This window comes from Oryzias latipes, chromosome 21 (genome assembly GCF_053564925.1).
Source record: "Oryzias latipes strain Hd-rR chromosome 21, Olatipes_Hd-rR_3.1".
NCBI classification, from domain to species: domain Eukaryota; kingdom Metazoa; phylum Chordata; class Actinopteri; order Beloniformes; family Adrianichthyidae; genus Oryzias; species Oryzias latipes.
In genome coordinates, this window is record NC_136257.1 from 31,737,731 (window position 1) to 31,756,131 (window position 18,401).

At 42.2% G+C, this 18,401-nt stretch overlaps 1 protein-coding gene across 7 annotated transcripts in view; it reads right to left on the minus strand.

The window, feature by feature from the left end:
- Positions 1 to 18,401, minus strand: part of myo1b (myosin IB) — a 48,856-nt gene that overhangs the window by 29,222 nt on the left and 1,233 nt on the right. For all 7 annotated transcript variants that reach the window (XM_023950929.2, XM_023950927.2, XM_078939661.1 and 4 more), the window contains exons 2-3: positions 13,591 to 13,738; positions 9,982 to 10,097 (exon numbers count right to left, since the gene is read on the minus strand). In XM_023950929.2, the coding sequence (XP_023806697.1) occupies positions 9,982 to 10,097; positions 13,591 to 13,716 (242 nt within the window). In that variant the 5' untranslated portion in view covers positions 13,717 to 13,738. The remainder of the gene's footprint in view (positions 1 to 9,981; positions 10,098 to 13,590; positions 13,739 to 18,401) is intronic.

Consider the following 18,401-nt stretch of genomic DNA (forward strand, 5'->3'; position numbering starts at 1 on the left):
CGGGGGTGTCATTGGGTCCAGCCGTGGTGGGCAACACCAACTACGTTCATTAAGTAAAGGGACAACTTAAATCCCCATCAGAACATTGTGGCAAGTATATATACCCCTTTCATGGACAAACGCTACAACCTATCCAGTTCTTTCACCAAGTTTATGAAATGTGAACCAATTATAATTAGTAACGTTGCATGCAGGTCCCCAACTCCATGCAATAAAAAAAGTTTTGCCAGTAAAAATCGAGTCTTAACCCACAAAAATCTAGAAATTATTTTTATCCAAGAAAAAAAAAACTGAAATGACAAACCATTTTAAAGATATTCACTGTACTTATTTTTAATAGAGCAGCTCCTTGTTAGTGTGTTGACTCACGAATGGGAAGTAAAAGCAGTCAAGTAATAAGATCGGACAGCTCATGCTCATGCAACCAAGAGGGAGAAAGACAAAAACTTTCTGCAAAAAACTGACCAGGCAGAAGACTAATTCCATCAATTTGTCATTGTTGGCAAAGAAAACGTTTATTGTGGGGTTTATTGTGGAAAGAAATCGGGGGGGGGGGACGATTTCATTTGAAAACTTCAACTCAGATTCTTCTAGTTAATGCGGGGAACTAGACTCCCTCGCAGTCTGATACAATTTACAAATTGATCAATTTGGATCTCTTTATTGGTTCCTGGTAAAAATTTTCTTCTATTGGAAATCAAACACAAGCTAATCATAACTGCCGTGGATGCCTGAATTCTTAGTTTTTCCAACCCCAACATGTCTCCACCAAATAAAACATTAAAAACAAGGAAGGAAAACGGCACCCTGACGACGACACCCTGGTTAACCCAAAATGACTCAAACTGCTTTCAGAGAGTGAATTACATACCGACTGTGATTAAATGTCTTTTAGCCAAAACAAATTATATAAAAAGCCTGATCAGTGCAATGATTTTTATTTTTAACGCGTCTATTTTGAATAACTTCCTGTTTTATTTAAATGCATCTTTAGTGCGATGGGGTTTCCAGATCCTTTTTGCACAATTAAGTCAAACATTTTGAAAAGCTGATCCCATTCAAAAAAATATCCTTCTGACTTTTTGGGTTTTAAGCAGGAGGTGTCAGAAAAGTTACCACAGGGATAGCTGGCTTGTGGCGGCCAAGCGTTCAAAGCGACGTCGCTTTTTGATCCTTCGATGTCGGCTCTTCCTATCATTGTGAAGCAGAATTCACCAAGCGTTGGATTGTTCACCCACTAATAGGGAACGTGAGCTGGGTTTAGACCGTCGTGAGACGGGTTAGTTTCTTAAGAAATAAATAAAAGGACATCATTATAAAATCGAAAGGCTGCGCACAGATCAGCTTTTCCGGTCCCTTCCACATTTATGTTGGGTCCAACATGCATGTTATGTAAACATATAAAACCTGTGTTTTTTTATTGCTCTGAGCAAACCGCCGCTTTACAACAGCGTTTTGACAGTAAAACAAACAAAAATCATAAACCTGTGCTTGCAGGAGTAATAAATGATAAGATGTATAATGTTTAATCAGTGTTGTGTTGAAGCCATTGGCAGGTACACCTTTTATCTAGGAATATATTTGTGGATTTCATAACTTCTGTTAAACATTTCCAGTTTCAGGCTCTAAAAGCCAACAGAGTTCAACGAAAAGGAAACTTTCTGAAAAGATCTCAAATGAATAAATATAGACCAGCAAGATTAAGTGCTGATGCTTTCCCTGTTTTATTTGTAGGAAGTGGTTTCAAATATTTCCCCCTTCGCAGACTAAAAAGTAAAATCATAATATGCAACTTTTAAGAAAACCATCTAATACATTGGACGGAAAGAAAAATTTATTCTAAAGCCATCTAAACTAGACTGGGTATGAACCCTTATTTTTTATTGTTAGAGTAATTAAAAACAATTAAAAGTAGCAGAAAGATTCTTCAGCCAAATAAAGTAAATACATGAGGCAAAAAACATTTGGTCAAAATTAATTATAAATGTATACAAATGTTGCTTAACATGCATGAACTCCATATAATCATTTTCTAAAGCAGATAAGTGCGTTTCCAAGCAACCCTTCCAGTTTCAGAGCAGATATCACATAAACCTGGTGATATGCCTATTCTTTTCTTTCTAAAAAGGAAAGCCTCAATGCACAAAATCCTCTTTATGATGAAGTGCCATGCTGGCCAGCAGAATGCATTTGTATGTTATTGTTGGGTTTGTCAGGTGACTCAAAGGAGAGCACAGTTCTCCATCTTTCAGCAAAGTAATCATTTCACCCACAACACTGAATCAGCCCACCTGAGCCAAGAGGTCTTTATAACGAGGGCCCACTTACATCTACCTACACAGAGGTTCTGTGCAACACCCACACAAGGTACACGTGGCACCAGCTTGATGCCAAACACTCCAAATCCACATGTTTATGCTGCAGATAAAACCTGTCCCAAAGGAGCGCCTGCATTCTCTTATGGGTCGCTTTTAAAAAAAGCAACACTTTGGTTTGATACGAAAAGAATCTGCCGTGTCACCAGCACAAAAATATTTATCCACCTTCTTTTTTCACCTGAGAGTTATTCTTAAATGTGCTGGAAAAGTAAACAGAGTTATGATGCACTGTTGCAATGACTCCAAAGTCCACCTTTCCTGTAGATAAAGCACCAAGATCACGGTCGATCTGTGATTACAAAGCAGTCTAAAACCAACCGGGGGGAGAGTTTTTGTGCAGCTTCCTCTTTGGAGAGTTTGTTTTTAACTGGACCATTTCATGCATGTGGACATTTAAAAAATATTTAAAAAAAAGAAAAAAAGCCATTTTCTTAGCTGTACAGCAAGCCCAGAGTCACATCAGAACTGGGGGGAAAACAGAAAGTTTGTTTTGTCTGTGAAGGCAGGGAGGCAGCCCTTAGGACAATAAACTTTAAGAGTTGATGATCATTGGAAACCAAAGTAAGAGAATTCTGTGGACCAGCTTTGGTGAAAACCTGGCAGCTTTTAGCAAACATGCCCCAAAAAGATCCTATGAAGGCATGGTAGGGGACGAGTCATGGTTTGGGTTCATTTCTGCAGATACATGGCTTGACTATCTTGCAGAAGTCCAGTGATGCGTGACCCCTTCTTCACCTACTCTGGGTTAAATAAAGACCAAGTGTTTGACAGCTACAGTCCAGTCAAATCCGGCACCAGTTCCAGGTCTAAAAATCCCAGCAGAGGAGCAGACTATTGACAGAGCGACCTAATGCTCGACTGGCAAGCGTCCAGAGCATTTCGTTTACCCTCAACATGTGACCTCTGACTGAGGATGTAGACGAGGTCATGGGCTTCATCCTGTAAACTGCAGCAACAGCACCCATTGATTCCATTCAATCAGGGGGCCGCATTCCCTGATGCGCTGCCATCATGCTGCCTCAATCGTGACGGGGCAAAATAAACACATGAATAAAAGCACTTTAACTACGAAACGACAGGACAGTTAGCAACGTCTATCCGTTAGCAACGTCTATCCACAGAGAGTGTGGAGGGTGAGGGCAGTGGCGGTTTTTGATATGGGCGATATGGGCGGTCGCCCAGGGCGGCACTTCATAGGGGGCGGCATTTGCCGTGCCCGATGCGTAATGTGGTACACACTATATTCAAAGAGGTAGCTTAAAGCTTTTAAGTTGAAATTGCTTCAGTAGCCGACACTTAATGCTTTTATTTTGAAACATCAGACTCTTAATAATGTCTTCCTCCTATTTCCTCTTCACACTCATGGTGCAAAAAAAAAAAAAAAAAAAAAGAATAATTCAGAGTGAAACAACGTAAAACAGGCACATGAAAAGGATTTAGGCAGAAAAAACATCCGTGCTCAACCCAATTTCGACAAAAGCAGGCAATGGGGGTTATTTCCCACAATTCTTTGCCCAGACACAGCAGACCCGATGCGCACGTGACCACCGCCCTCTGCTGCAAGACGCTTGCGGCCACACCTCTTTGCGGTAGTCTTTGGAACATTAGTAAAAAAACTCGAGAGGGGGGTGCAATTCTCCGGTGGCTGGGTGAATCACACTAACAGGGGATTGGGAGTCTTTTTCTATCTGACAATCAACTCTGAGCCGCAGCTGCACCTCCCGTCATAGAGACGGAGCCGCGTGTGTGAGAGGGAAGGGGAAGGGGAAGGGGGGGGGGGGGGGATGAGCGCAGACCATTCTTTTAGAATTGAGTTTTTTTGGAGGATTTCTACTGTTGGTGTTGCACAAATTTAGGGAAATGCCAAATATTTTTGGAGTAATCCCACTGATGAGTTCTAAGATTTAGTCTTTAATGTTTTATAAGACCTAAACATATTAATCACAATAAGTTTTATTTTTTAGATCTAATCCCTCTGATATGTTTCACAAAGACACACACAGGACGTCACACATTAAGAAATTATTGCTAAAAATGAAGCAGGAGTCCAGCTCTAAAAAAAATGCTCTAAAGAATGATGAAAGAGCAAAAAAAATGGAATTATTTGATATGTAATTTCTTATTAATATTATAATATTTCCAGGCTTTCTTTGTTTTTTGTCCTGCAGCATGTTCATATTTGTATAATTTTGACAGAATATATTTCTCTGGAGAGCAAAATATTACAAGTTATTTAAGGTTTAACTTGAGTTATACTGGATTAATGTTCCTGTTTTTATTCATATTTATGTTCAAAAAGTTCAGTTTAAAAGGTTTAAAAGTTTAGCTTTAGTGTGTTCAGTTAATGTTTATCTTCTTCGGCCCAAAACCTTAAGCGTGTTTTTAACTTAGGCCCCTGTGTGACTGAGTTTGACCCCCCCTGTAATATGAGTCTAGAAAATTCGTGCATTTTTTGAGTAAAATGGCTAAATAGAAGATAGGGAACACAACAGGATGTTGTCAAATTTTGTATGTGTGCGGGGGGGGGGGGGGGGGGGGGGGGGCGCTGGTGGGGTTACTCGCCCAGGGAGTAAGTTAGTGTAGAACCGCCACTGGGTGAGGGGGATGTTCTCTAGAGGAAAATGATGTTGAGTTTTTTCCACCCACAGGCCATCTGTCCAGCGCATGTGGACAGCAGCTGGAGGCCTCCATATACATTTTGCACAGGGGCTCTGTGCTCCATTAGCCACCGCTCTAACAGCACAGTATTGAGTGCCGAGAGCCCTGGGGGTCTTAAAAGCTCATTATATTCAGGGTAAACGTCTTCCAGCCCTACCCTGGAGACACCAGGTTAGTTGACTGTCCGCACACAGCTGTGTCTGGCGTGGGTGGTGTGAAACGCACAAAAAAAAAAAAAAACCCAAACAAAACCCTGATCAGCTCAGGTCTACTGTGCTGGCGTGTTCAGAAAAGGGGAAGATGCATCCCAGTTCAGTCTAGAAAGGCTTCATGAACAGTTCCACAGACAGGCCAGGAGAGGGAATTTGTGGATTTCTAGAGATGGCTGAGGATAGAAACTCTAATTTAACATTTCGGCAGGTCATTGGAGTTTTTGTATGCTGTAAAACCTTTGTAGACATTTTTCCTTGTGTCGTTATAGCAAGGAGCAAAAATGCTCCAAACAAACCCAACTTCCAAGCAACCTTTTAGTCATATGGAATGATTTGATTTAAGACCATAAACCTTAAACTTTGAGTCTTTTGACCTTAAACATTTGGGAATGGTGAGTTGTCTTATTTTCAACAAAGACACCTCAGTCAAGGAAACTGGAATTCATTTTGGATTCATAAAAAAATTTGAATGTTTTTACCAACAGTAGGACAGAAGTTTAACAGTAATAATAGCGTGTAATATGGTCTAGAAATAAGGACGGTTGAATTGTTGCAGTGCTTAAACTAGGACATACTTGGGGAAAGGAGGGGGGGGGGGGGGGTTGGGCTTGTAAACATATTTATTTGAAATAACTTTTTATAGAGTCACACATGCTAAGTTTTAGTAGCCTCTACTTGTTTTTTTTTTTTTTTTAAATCATTCAAATTTATTATGTTAATTCCTCACAAAAGCAACCCCAAAGCGGTATTTTGATCCAGTCACAGATCTCAGAGTATTCCTCTAAAATCCCCCTCTCCAAGTACCAGCCCCTCCCATTCCACAATAATGAGCGAGTTCTCACGTTGTGATGTCAAAGTGGGGAACTGCTTTACTAGTAAACTCTTGATGGTTGAAGAAAAGCAGGATAAATGCCCTTTAAGACAATATTTCCAATTACCAGAGCGATATTTTTTAATTTAAATGTTTATAGTTAATTACAAGGTTTATTTTGTCTTAAGAGTAGGAAATCACTTAAATTAAATCAATACATTTCATCTGTAGATTTTTTGTCCACTCTAAGGGAAAAACCATCTATTCTCTAGTTTAACTTGTTTTGGGCAGAACATTTTTTTCCAATGAAACAAAACTTTAGAAATCTTCTGAAGAAGCTCCTTTCTCTCTCTCAGGCTCGTACCAATATCACCAGCATCCATCTTTAAAGGATTCAGAGTTTGCAAAGTTTCTTAAACACCTAAATTATCCATGTGAGGCGGCTGAACGAGCAGAAAAAGTTCTTATTAAATGGCAAAGTAGAAATAAATGGAACTAAAAACAGTAAAATCTTGGTATGAAAGTAGGGAGATCAAAATATTTGCCAAATGAATGCTGTAAGATTTTCAAACATACATCCAGCATTCAATTAAGGGTTCAAACTACACAAAACCTAAAATGAAATTCCCAGATACAGGCTTTCAACCATCTGCTGATCAGCTCTTCTAACTGATCAATACTGCACAATACTGCATTCTACTTTGGCGGATCTGCAATTCAAGTTCAATAGCTTTAATTAGAATGCATCTTAACAGACAATTAGCCCACTAACCACTTCAAATTCCTATTTCTGTGCGTGGAAGGATTTTGACGATACGTGACGTCATGAAAGCATCCTCCGTCTTCTGCACCATCAGTCTGCAGGTGCAGAACTCCCATTTATCCAAAAAGTCCTGAACCAGATAAAAACACTAAAGTCCAACGTTTTATTTTCAAACTGTGTTTGGTTGTGAACCAAGAGGCATTAGTCTGGTCTCCCTGTCCGACTTGGGCCTGTTAGGACCTGTCAATGCTGTTTAGCCATGTAGCTTCACTCACTTTCAAACTGACATGCATTTCTACAGGCGTTTGGTTTTTGAAAAGCTCCAAACTTTCAATATGAAGCAGCTGAAAGAGCAGAGTCTAGGATCGTCCTCTGTCAAGTTAGGAAAGTTGAGTGGATTAGTCACCCTCATCCAGGAAGCTGGACAAACAGTTTAAAGCTGTCAGAGGATTTGAGTTTTATTGCCCAAGCCCTCGTTGGTGCTTAAAGAGCCATAATTCCAGAGAAACGCCTTACTGGTGACTCCTCGTCAAATGAGGCGCTCACTCACCTTCAGGCTGAGTCATCCGGCTGAACCCAGACTGGCCCGACGTGAAATTTCAACAACAGAAAGTGTGATTGCCTCCAGCAGGCTTTACGTGAATCTGAATGAGGACATTTTAGGGGGAGAAAAAAAGAAAACAGCATCTCTTTTTTTTTTTTTTTTTTTTTATCTCAGGCGGCATCTCAACATTCATGGGCTAACAGGTTTGTGCTGGTGACAGCTTACAGATTTCTTAGAGATAACTGAAGGACAGAAGACCTCCACTCAGGAAACCTATTGACAGTTTTCCTGCTCCGCAGCAGCCAGCAGAATCCTGCTCAAAGGTGGACCAATGGCAACAAAGGTGAGGCCAGTTCTCAAAAGCCTCAATTTTAAAACCAGGATCAGCTTCTGAACTAATCTGAAGAGCCAACATGTGATGAACGAGATATGTGAAGTTTTTTATTTTTTTATAGAAAAACACTAAATGCTCCACTTTGAACCGAATCCAGTCAAATTCTACTGAAAACGTATCAATAGAATTTAAAAAGACCCAATTTGAGCAAAAAAAAAATTGATCTTTTTTAATTAATTGTCTTTGTGTTCTTGTATCGTTTGTCTGATGACGTATAGCAATAGGAGAAAATTAAGCTTTAATCAAAAGACCACTGGGAACATTTTTAAAACGGCTCAAAAGATGATCGGAGTGGGACTTTAAATAACATTGAAGAAGCTGCCTTAAACTGGTGCTAATCTGAACCTTTTTGCAGCAAACACGCCAGCATTTCTCTGAATTCACCACTGACCTCATCTGAGAACTGGAGTGAGTGAGTGAGTGAGTGAGTGAGTGAGTGAGTGAGTGAGTGAGTGAGTGTGTCGTCACCCCTAGAAAACACCTCACTCCTGGCTCTAATGAAATTAAGTCAATTCAGTTGCCTTTTTTTATTTTTTTAATACTGACACCGCCATGTTGGAACCAGTAATCGTTAGTAAGCAGGGATTTGTCCAAGTTGGTCTGATTCAACGTTTCTATGGCAACCACAATTACCAAACAGGAGTGAACTTCTTGGACGGCCACACCCCTATCTTGAAAGCGGGCTTGTCAACAGTTTGAACGTTCAATGTGGAGGCCACATACTTTTGAAGCATCCGATTAGTCCGTTTGTAACTTTTATAACTTGCATTACAGAAAATTCATCATTCATTCATCATTAAACCAGTTTTTGTCCCTTTCGGGGGCACAGGGCTGCCGGAGCCCATCCAGGCCACTCGTTAGCAAAGGCGGGGGACACCCTGCAGGACCCCTAAAAAAGAAGTTTGTGCGCAGACTTCCTTACAAAAAACTTCAGCTTCATCATCTGGACAAAAACAAGCGGTAAGAGGAGAACTTTCTCTCTGAACTGAAGCTTTATTTAACGCATCATGATGATCAGCATAGATACAAGTTTCCTTTGCCGCTGCAGTCGAGGTCAGCTCAGCCAGGTAGGCGGCACCACGTGACAAAAAGTCCGCTTTTTGCGAAAAAAAGCAATCCAAACTGGAAAACTGACAAGAATAAAGTACTAAAAATGATTTATTTTGTAAGTGACCATGGTATAAGCAGGTTAATGGCCTTCGAAGTGCGCATCAACAGAATTAATGCCCTTCAGGGAAGCAAAAGTGCATCAATTTCTGATCATGCCAACGTCGGCCATTAACCCTTACATAGAAGTCTGTGGGATTTTGGTTTCTTGGTCCTCAAACAGTCAACGGAATTTACCCGTCACCCCCCTTCAAGAATGAACCGACCTATACTGGACTCCAGCGGTTATTTTTACACACGTCTACACTTGAACAATCTGAGGCCTAATTTAAAATAAACAAAAAACAAAAACTCAACTACACTAAAATTATTCTAATGCAAATCTGTTGACTAAAAGCAGCACATAGCCGTCTCCCAGCAAGCAGCTACAAAAACCAAACGTTATTCAACTCTGCACAGTCTTGCTTTTGAACGACGGCTTTCATCAACTACAAACCAAAACCACATTCAGCACGTTTTCTGAACATCAAGCACCTGACCTGAGGCTAAAGCGGTGGGGCATTCCCACCTGGGGGGGGCTGGCTACTGTCTGGAATGTCGTCCCTCCTTTGAATGATTGACACTGCTGAGAGAAAGCCACAAACTCCTCCCACATCAGGTTTGAAACAGTGCTTTTGCATTTAAGTTGGAGTTTTGTTCGGTGAAAATGCACCAAAAAACAAAAAAAAAAACTCAGACTGTGGCAGACTGTACCACAGAAAAGATACAAATCAAGCAGCTTGGTTTCGTCTGCAGGGACAGGAATAATTCGCTCTTCCTGTGTGCGTCTCTGAGGGCTTTGCTGCAGCCCCCAGCCACAGCAGGCTAATTGATGAGTGCTGGTCTTTGTTTGGTCTTGGCAGGCTGAGCGGTGCACAGTTGGTGTTGGCAGTGCACAGATGGCCCCCCGCTGCACCGAGTGACCAGCAAACGCACCTCCGTCATTCTGGCACAGAGGCTTTAATCCTTTTAGGTTCAATCACATTTAAAATGATGGAAAGACACTTTGTGGATCAGGGTTCATCCTAAAATTCACCTGAACCAACAGCAGAAGAATGGGGGGGGCTGGACTCACATGTGGGGGCTGAGTTCGTAGAAGTTCCTGTTGCGATACTCCTCCACTTTTTCTGGCGTGTAGATGGGCAGGGACCTGTAGGGGTTCATGGAGATCACCACGCTGCCGATGTACGTCTGCAAGGAGGAACAAAGTTTTCAACAAAGCATTTACTCAGCTCTGCACCAATGACAGGAGCTCCTCAACACCTTTCAGTCAGTCCATCAGGACACTGACAGGTACAGAGCCATTTTCTTTTAACCCCCTGGATGCCTATTGATGCAAATATACATCAAACTAATTCAGATCCTGAATTTTCTTAATTTTGCATCTTTTGGACGGCAAAAGTGTGATATTTATTTTCATAGCCGTAAATAAATTCAGGCATCAAGGGGTTAATACTGTTGAGGCATGCGACATCTAGAATGGGTATCTGAAGGCACACACGCGGTTCTAAGCTTATGTGCAGTTACTGTAGATGCCGGGGGCAAAAAGGACAACTTAAATCACAAATATAACCAAACATTGCCAATTCAAAAAGAGGGAAACTGAAGGTAATTTCCTCTTAAATTTATACACTAATAGGGCGTTTTGATTTTTGATCTTATCAAAGGGTCGTGGGGCTCTAACCCTGGTTTTCCAAGGGCCAGTCCTGCACGCAGCCAACCGAGGCGTCCATCCGGGTTTAGAAACAAAACAAAACAATAAATCTTAAATTTAGAAAGCAATCTCAATTTACAGACAGGTTTTTGGATGTTCTGTAAAAATTCACTGTAGTAATAATAATTTTTCCAGTGGCATGTTTTCCCTTTGAGCATCATGTCTAAATGTTATTTTGACTAGAAAATTCAGGCAAATCAAAGATTTTACAGAATTTGGTGGTCATGTTACTGCAGATGGTCTGTCTCATCAGAAGTGAACAGGTTTCCTGGTCTGACAGTTCCCCAAAATGATAAAAATGAAGATAGAAGTCCCTAAAATACAGAGAAAACATAAAGTGGACAAAATATTATTCGTTTTGACATTTTTACATAACAGGCACATTTATGTAAGAAAAAAAAACTTGTTATATTAACCTGAAGGTGTGAATCTAACCATCATCATCCTCCTCCTCCTCCTACACCACAGAAGCACTCAGACATCACCGTCAAGCATCACCCCCCCCCCATGGTAATGGCTGTTGCATAAGCTGCTCTCAAATGAGTGGAGCACGGCCTTCGCTATGACAACACCTCCACCTCCCACGCCACAGTGGGGGCACAGTACAGCCTGGAGCGGGGAGGATGGTAGCGGACTGAACACGACTGAGCCGAATATGCTTCTGGAAAACCAAACACCGAATCGGATCGCAGAAACAAACAGATTTCAGCATTTCTGCTCAAGTTCAGAAGGAACTTCTAAACCTTCAGCGCTCTGAAGAGGGGGGGGGGGGGGTGTTCGAGTGTTTACATACTTGTGTTGAAGTTCATTCCTGCTGCCCACCTAATGTCAATGCTGTTGATGTTGGGTGGGCAGACACCTTCAGGACAAAAATGAAAACACGTCTGCAGTGACGCTGCAGACCCAGCTCAACAAAGAGCCTTTAATCCAGTAAACATCAGGGAGGCCTGAATTAAAACATCACGTCAGTGTTTTCTGTACAGGTTTGAATTTAGACCCACTTTATGATGAAAGCTTAAATACAGGCACCATACGGCTGGGTGACCAGTACAGACGCTGCGGGTTTTGGGACGGTCATAGAGAGGAGCAGCTGCATCTTAAGGGGAGTACAGGTGTGTCTTGCAGTTCCCTTGAAGGAAGGTCGTACGATCACATCAGGGGAGGTCATGAAAACGGAATGTACCATTGTCATACGAGTGGCAACTGCATCGTCAAGGACCCGGAAGGCTAGTGGAAGTGTACAGGTGAGGCCGCCGTATGGTGCCTTTAAAGACTCTAGTCATTAGTAAGACACGAGAACTGGCCTCTTACTGACGGCGTGCAAAAGCTGCACACACAGGGCGGGGCAAGTGCCTGTATAGACACCGATAGGACACAAACGACACTGTCCAATTTCCTTATCTCTGACTGTAGTGACCAATTCTTGACCAGATGCCAGAGACACTGAGGCAGTTTAACTATAACGCGCAAAAGTAAACGAAATACTCCTTGTTCTTGAATTTATTCCTGAGCATAAATAAGCAAAATATAACAAACCGGTGAACAGGGGCACTAAATCAAAATTACCTCCCGATCACGTGACAACAATGGTGGATACACCAACAGTTAGGCTGCGTTGAAAAGGAAAGATCTGTACGACACGCCTGCGTCTGACCTACTTCACCTTTATGTTTTGTATACATGTTCGTTACGACACGTCGCCCACAAAAAATAAATAGATACAAATCCAAGTGGACCTTTTCTTCTCTACGGGTTCACTGAGCGGTCTACGACCTTGACATTTCCTGTGGGTCACCTGCGAGCCCCGTGCAGGCTTAACGCCCACAGACAGCCTGTATCCACATGCAAGGGCAGTTGTGACCAAAGCTTTAAAGGCAAACATCTGAACTACTAGGCTTTGTTTCTTTGAACACATTGGATTGAGGTGATTAGAAGCAAGAAGTCAAGAAGGCAGGAAGCAGGATGGGCAGGTATACACCCATCAGGCCCAATAGATTGCCTCTCTGCTTCAGGACCAAGAGCATCCATACAGAAATAAGTTGTTCCTGGTATTTTCTGTTAAACTTTCTAAATTGCAGGTTTTATTTCAGCAAACAGAGTTCCATCCTCCAGATCCATTTCATCCAAGACCCACACTTTGACAGCAGCTGTATCTTTTGCTAATACAGACACATCAATGTTTGGATCAACTAGGGGCTCCCGAACGGCAGGCCGTCTGCTGATAACCTCAGAGAATTGCATGAATGCAAACACACACGCTGGGACTTGTTGAATGTTCAGAGTAACTGTGGTTGTTAGGGCGACGTTGCTCTGAACTGCCCCCATGCAGTGAAGGGAGCAAGACCAAACCTAAGGTTTCTTTCCAAAAACCAGATCATGAGGCAGATCATCTTTTGACATCCTTGACCTCTTTGATTGGCCGTTATGAGGTTCATGATGTGTCGTCCTCCTGGAGGACAAAACCATGTTTTCTTCTGCTCCCAACCGTCATATGACAGCGCTGTGGTGTTGGTGGGGGCATTACTGCAGAATGACATCACCCAAAGGAAAATGCATCCCCAGGCTAAATATCGTACACCACACTGTTATTGGATAAACACAGGCCCCAGTACTTTTCCTGATCGTTCCTGCTGAAGAGCAGAGGGGTGCTGCCAAAAACCCATGTGCCTTAACAGGAAGCACTCAACATTTCATCTTAATGTGCAGCAGTGCTGCACTGAACTCCAGAAAAATAGAATTCTACATTTTGGGAGTTCAGTGCAGCTAAAAAAAAAAGAAAATTCAGGAGAGAATGAGGCGACATCAGCCAAGAGAGCTGTAATCATCTGGAGACACACCCACAGAACCTGCAGAGAACCAAGACGCAGAAGCTCCTTCATTTAGATTCAAGCAGCTTCTGACGAAGGTCTTCAATCCCAAGCCTTCAGCAGTTTGCAGCACAGCTCGGACCGAGAAATAAAACAAACTTACGTAGATTTCATTGTGGTCGAAGCGCTTCTTCAGGTTCTCCAGAAACGAGTCTTCAGACAAGGGTTCCAGGAGGACCATGTCCCCCACCCCAATCATGTTGTCTAGAAGTGACGCCTTCCCCTCCATGTTGGCTGTAGGCGACCCCCTCCTGCATGAAAAAGTGACAGTTGGCTTTTAAAGACGTAGCAAAACAACCAGAGGTCCAAAGGTTTAGAAGACAAAAACAGCACCAAACAACCCATTTCTGTTTCCTTATTTCAATCATCCGACCCTTTGGACATTCCATTTCTTATTAAATATGGTTGTTGGTCATCTTTGATTTGATAAAAACTGGAAAAAAATAGTTTTCCCGTGTGAGAGAATGTCTCAGGAAATTACCCAACTGAAGAATTCTGCCCCCAAGGGTTCCCAATTGTGAACAAAGATGTGCTAAATAAAAGAAAACCATCAGAGTCCCTTGCAGCCAGTGGCTGGGAGAAACCACGTTAAGGGGGGGGGCATTGACAGTGCTGGAGTCTGCAGTTTTCAGAGGCGCCGTCTCCCCTTACGGCAGGAACACCCACCCCCCCCACACACACACACCCCGGCCGCTTTGGGGCTGGGGATTAAACGGGGGGCCGGGTCATGCACAGACCCACGATGCCAGGCTTTGCTGCGCTGACAAACCCAACACAGGCTGTTGTGACAGACTCCACGCCGACGGACGGATGAGGGCTTGCAGTCCCCCTCCTGCCCGCCCACTCGCCCGCCACTCGAGTGGCGCCAGCGTCGCTTTCTGCACCGTCAGGAACAAATGAAACATCCATCGGGCAAAAAGCGAAGAGCAGCAAGTGTGAATATTTTATCAACACTCGATGCACATCAAGCCTTGAAAGCAAAGCCAAAATGATTCTGGCACCAATAATTGATGGAGAAGACTACAAGAGTTCATTAAAGGCTACTTTGTCTCACTGTCAAATCTGTTGGTGCTTAAGAAAAAATAAAAACTCAATCTATAAAAAAGCAAATATATGAAGTTGTCCAACATAAGATTTTAGTCTAATGGCATCAACAGGAAAAATAAAAACTGCTGTTGTTGCTGATTGTTTTTCAGTTTCAGAAAAAACTTGTTTTTAAATTTGAAGGCCATTTCTATGATTTAGAAAAGAAGACTACTTTAACCATTTCACAGTGAAGGCAGGCACTCACACCCGTTTGAGTAAGACATGGCTTCATTGCATCACTTTTTAACATGAGAATAATTATGTTAGGAGTGTTGGGTTCTCCGTCGACTTACTTTACAAGCCTGAAAATGTTTCCACAGCTCAGGTCTTTAAGCTAAATTCACCGTTAGCTGCTACATGAGTCACCAAAACGACCCCAAAGCCGTGTTTTGATTCATTCACGCACCCAGAACATTACTTTAAAACTCTGCTCTCCGAGTGCCTGCCCCTCCCAATCCACAAAAACGGGCGGGCTCTCACATTGTGATGTCACAAAGTGGTTTTGACTGGATCCCTTTAGCGAGCCGCCAGTTTGACCACAAAGGAGAAAGAAGACTTTCTACAAGTGCATTTCTGTGATATTTTTTTAAATCAAAAATGGCTAAAAGAGAGAAATAACTGAACCATTTATCATCAACTGCATCGAACCCTTTAAGAAGACCAACCTTCAACACAAAGAGTCACAGTAACATCAAATCATTTTAAATGTTGAAAGTATTTTTATATTAAAGATCAACTGTGCCACAAACTGAAGTTTCTTAGATTTGGACATTTAGGAAAATAATCTGTAGAAGAATTTGTATTTAGCAGGGGAGCTGCTGAACTCACTGCTGAGACGAAGCAACAGCTGAGAGGGGATTTATTTTTAAAAATTTGAGGACGGGCTCTGGGTTTCATGAATGCGTCTCAGCAATCAAACATCCAGTTCTGTTCGTTTTGAAGATGCTGCCATGTCTGAATGCTTCAGCTCAGAATCTTTTCTAACACAACACCCCCTCTGGAAAAAAAAAAAAACAGATGCTGGAATGTCTCCACCTGGGGAAAATTATGTAAATGTCTTCACTGGGTCCCCCCCCCCAGATAGGTGGATTAAAAAATAAATTAAAAAAAAAAAAACACATGTAGACCCTCCGTGTTCTGATGTTCTGCTAAATTAGAAACAGGTCAGATGTCGAAGGCTTGATTAGCTCAGCTTCCAGGTTAATTGAAAGTTTAACATTTTAATGTTTGTGAAAATGCTTATATTGCAATACTTCTGAAGCAAGAATACACATTTTTCAATTTTAACCATCTTATTTTTATATTTGGGGTTTATATTTTGGGGTTGAACAAGGTAAAAATCTAATTTTACTTATTTTTTAAATATTAAAATGACCCGTCTAGGACTCTGCAGATGATAACCCACTACCCCAGATGGAACGCTGTGGACTCGATCCAAGAACCAAAGTTCCTGCTGAACCGAATCCAGCGAGGAAGAATCCTGATCAAACTCAGCTGGAGATGTTAGAGTTCAAACGGTTTAACAGAATTTTTTACATTTTAGATAGACTTGTACATAAATTCTTGTCAAATTTAATCAGATGGATTCAACTTAGCATGTTTCCTTTTAAAACAAAAACTCTTTTTAATCTTTATTTAAGCCTGATGGACGGCTGAAGCAGCTTTGGTCTCAGTGCCGATGCACCTTGTACTCGAGCGCTTTCAAAGCCCGGAACACGGCGCTGGTGTGCAGCGGATGGTCGTGATTTACACTTAAAAAAAAAAAAAGAAAAATCGGGCACATTCAATGCTGATCCCCATTAAGCGCCCGTGCCAGAAATTATTTTCTGTTTGGAAACATCCTCACTTTAATAAGAGCGATAATTCTGCATAATAGAAAGAGGTCATTAGAAATGGCTTCCCTGATAAAATCCTGCATCTTTCAGCCAAAGCCAGCTGGTGTGAAGTGTGAGCACAGTCCACACTGATCCGACACGGGACAGCCACCGTGCACGTCACAGAAGTCATTTCACAAATCAGACTTCTGATCCATAATTCCCACAGATTGAAGTGCTGTATTTAGAGGAGCCAAGTTGCTCAGTAAATACAATAAAATGGGCAGGAGTGAGATTTCATCATCTAGAGGATGATGGGACGGCTGACCGGTCCTGGGATTTCAGCGCACGTCACTGTAATATCAGGAGACATGCTTTGCTTCATGCCTCCGCTTCTGACCTAGATTTGCCAGCCAGATCAAGCTATGGGCAAACATTAATAAAAGCAGCATTAAATGTGCATACATTATTAACAGGGCTCCGGAGGAGGGCTGAGGGCGTTTGTTTTACCCCGTTCGTCCTCTAGAAAAAGGAGGTCAACAAACCCAGAACAGAAGCCAAAACACAAAAAGTAGATAACGAAGCAGCTGGATCTCATCGGGACGCTTTTATTTCATTAAATGCAGGAGAACAGAGTGATGCGCTCTTCTAGGATTGGTCAATATTTTCACTGGGACCAGAGACAGACCCTTGATGACGCCGGCCGCCGTGCCGCTTTGGGAGGCAGTTGTTTGAAAAATACAGTGGTGGCGCCATGCAAACAAGCGATAATAAAATCCATTACACCGCCTAATACCCTGCACATTTTGCCACAGATCAGCGTGGCCTTGTCACGCGGGAGGAAGAGCCACAACATCAGACCAGCTGCCAGAGATGAAGATTAAAGGCCAACAGAGCAGCAGCATGGGAGGGGGGGGGGGGGGGGACAGAGAGAGGAGAAGGTGAAAAGCCTGCTGCCCTGCATCCCAGGAGAGTCCTGCAGGCGTTCCTGCACGCTGCAGACCCGCCTCATCAAAGTCAATAATGGTGGAACTTCAGCACAAACAAACTGCTTACTCTTTACAGAGCGGCTTAAAGTTCAGAGGCGCTGCAGAAACCCGACGAGCTTCCATCCGGACCGGGCTGAGAATATGAGCCAGTGAAAGTCCAACTGAACACAGAGCTGAGCCTCTTCTGGTATGTTTAAAAAAAAATCTATTTTCAAAGCATTCCCAGTGGTCTTTTAATTAGGATTTTGCCGTTTTTAAGCCAAACTCTAAAAAGCAGTGTCAGTTTCTAGGACATAGCTTCTGCAGAGCAGCAGGAATTCATTAGAAGTTCACCTCCAGGTTGTAAACAGCAGCTGTTAGCTTACAGCCCTCCACAATCCAAAGTTGACTAACAGTTTTGAGCCAGTTGTTAGCCCAGACGAGGAAAACAAGGACACACATGGATCTATTTACAAGTGGATGCATCAGAATGGAGCAGAGCAGAGAGTTTGTGGCCCACAGATATAGTTTGTGCCAAAACTACAAGCTTTTTCAAACTGCATTTTCTCATCTGCTCCGGATTCACCACCATTCAAATACAGAAATACAGACAAATGCAGTTTTAATCTAAACTGTTTTTGCATACATCATGAGAAAAATGCTTCAACATGTTCAAAACACTATTTTACTTTTAAATCTTTCATAGTTTCTTGGTCCTCATGTCTTTTTTTTTTAAGTGATCTATCATCTGCAGAGCTCAGTCATTTTCTCTCAGACTGAAAACAAGTGTCTGAACTTTAAATTGAGGGTGGAATCAGGATCCAGATAACATCCCATAAAACTATACTCCAGGAGTTGACAAACAGCTGGTTTTGAAGACAAAGTACACGCAGACGTTGCTCTTACACAACTTCATTTTACCAAACTAAAAGCAGTAACGGACAGTTTGTTTTTTTTAAACCCTCCACCTCTGTGGCATGTTCTGTAGAACAGTGGAGTAATGTGCTGCAGACCTGAAGAGGAGCCTCTCACACAGTTTGTCTGTA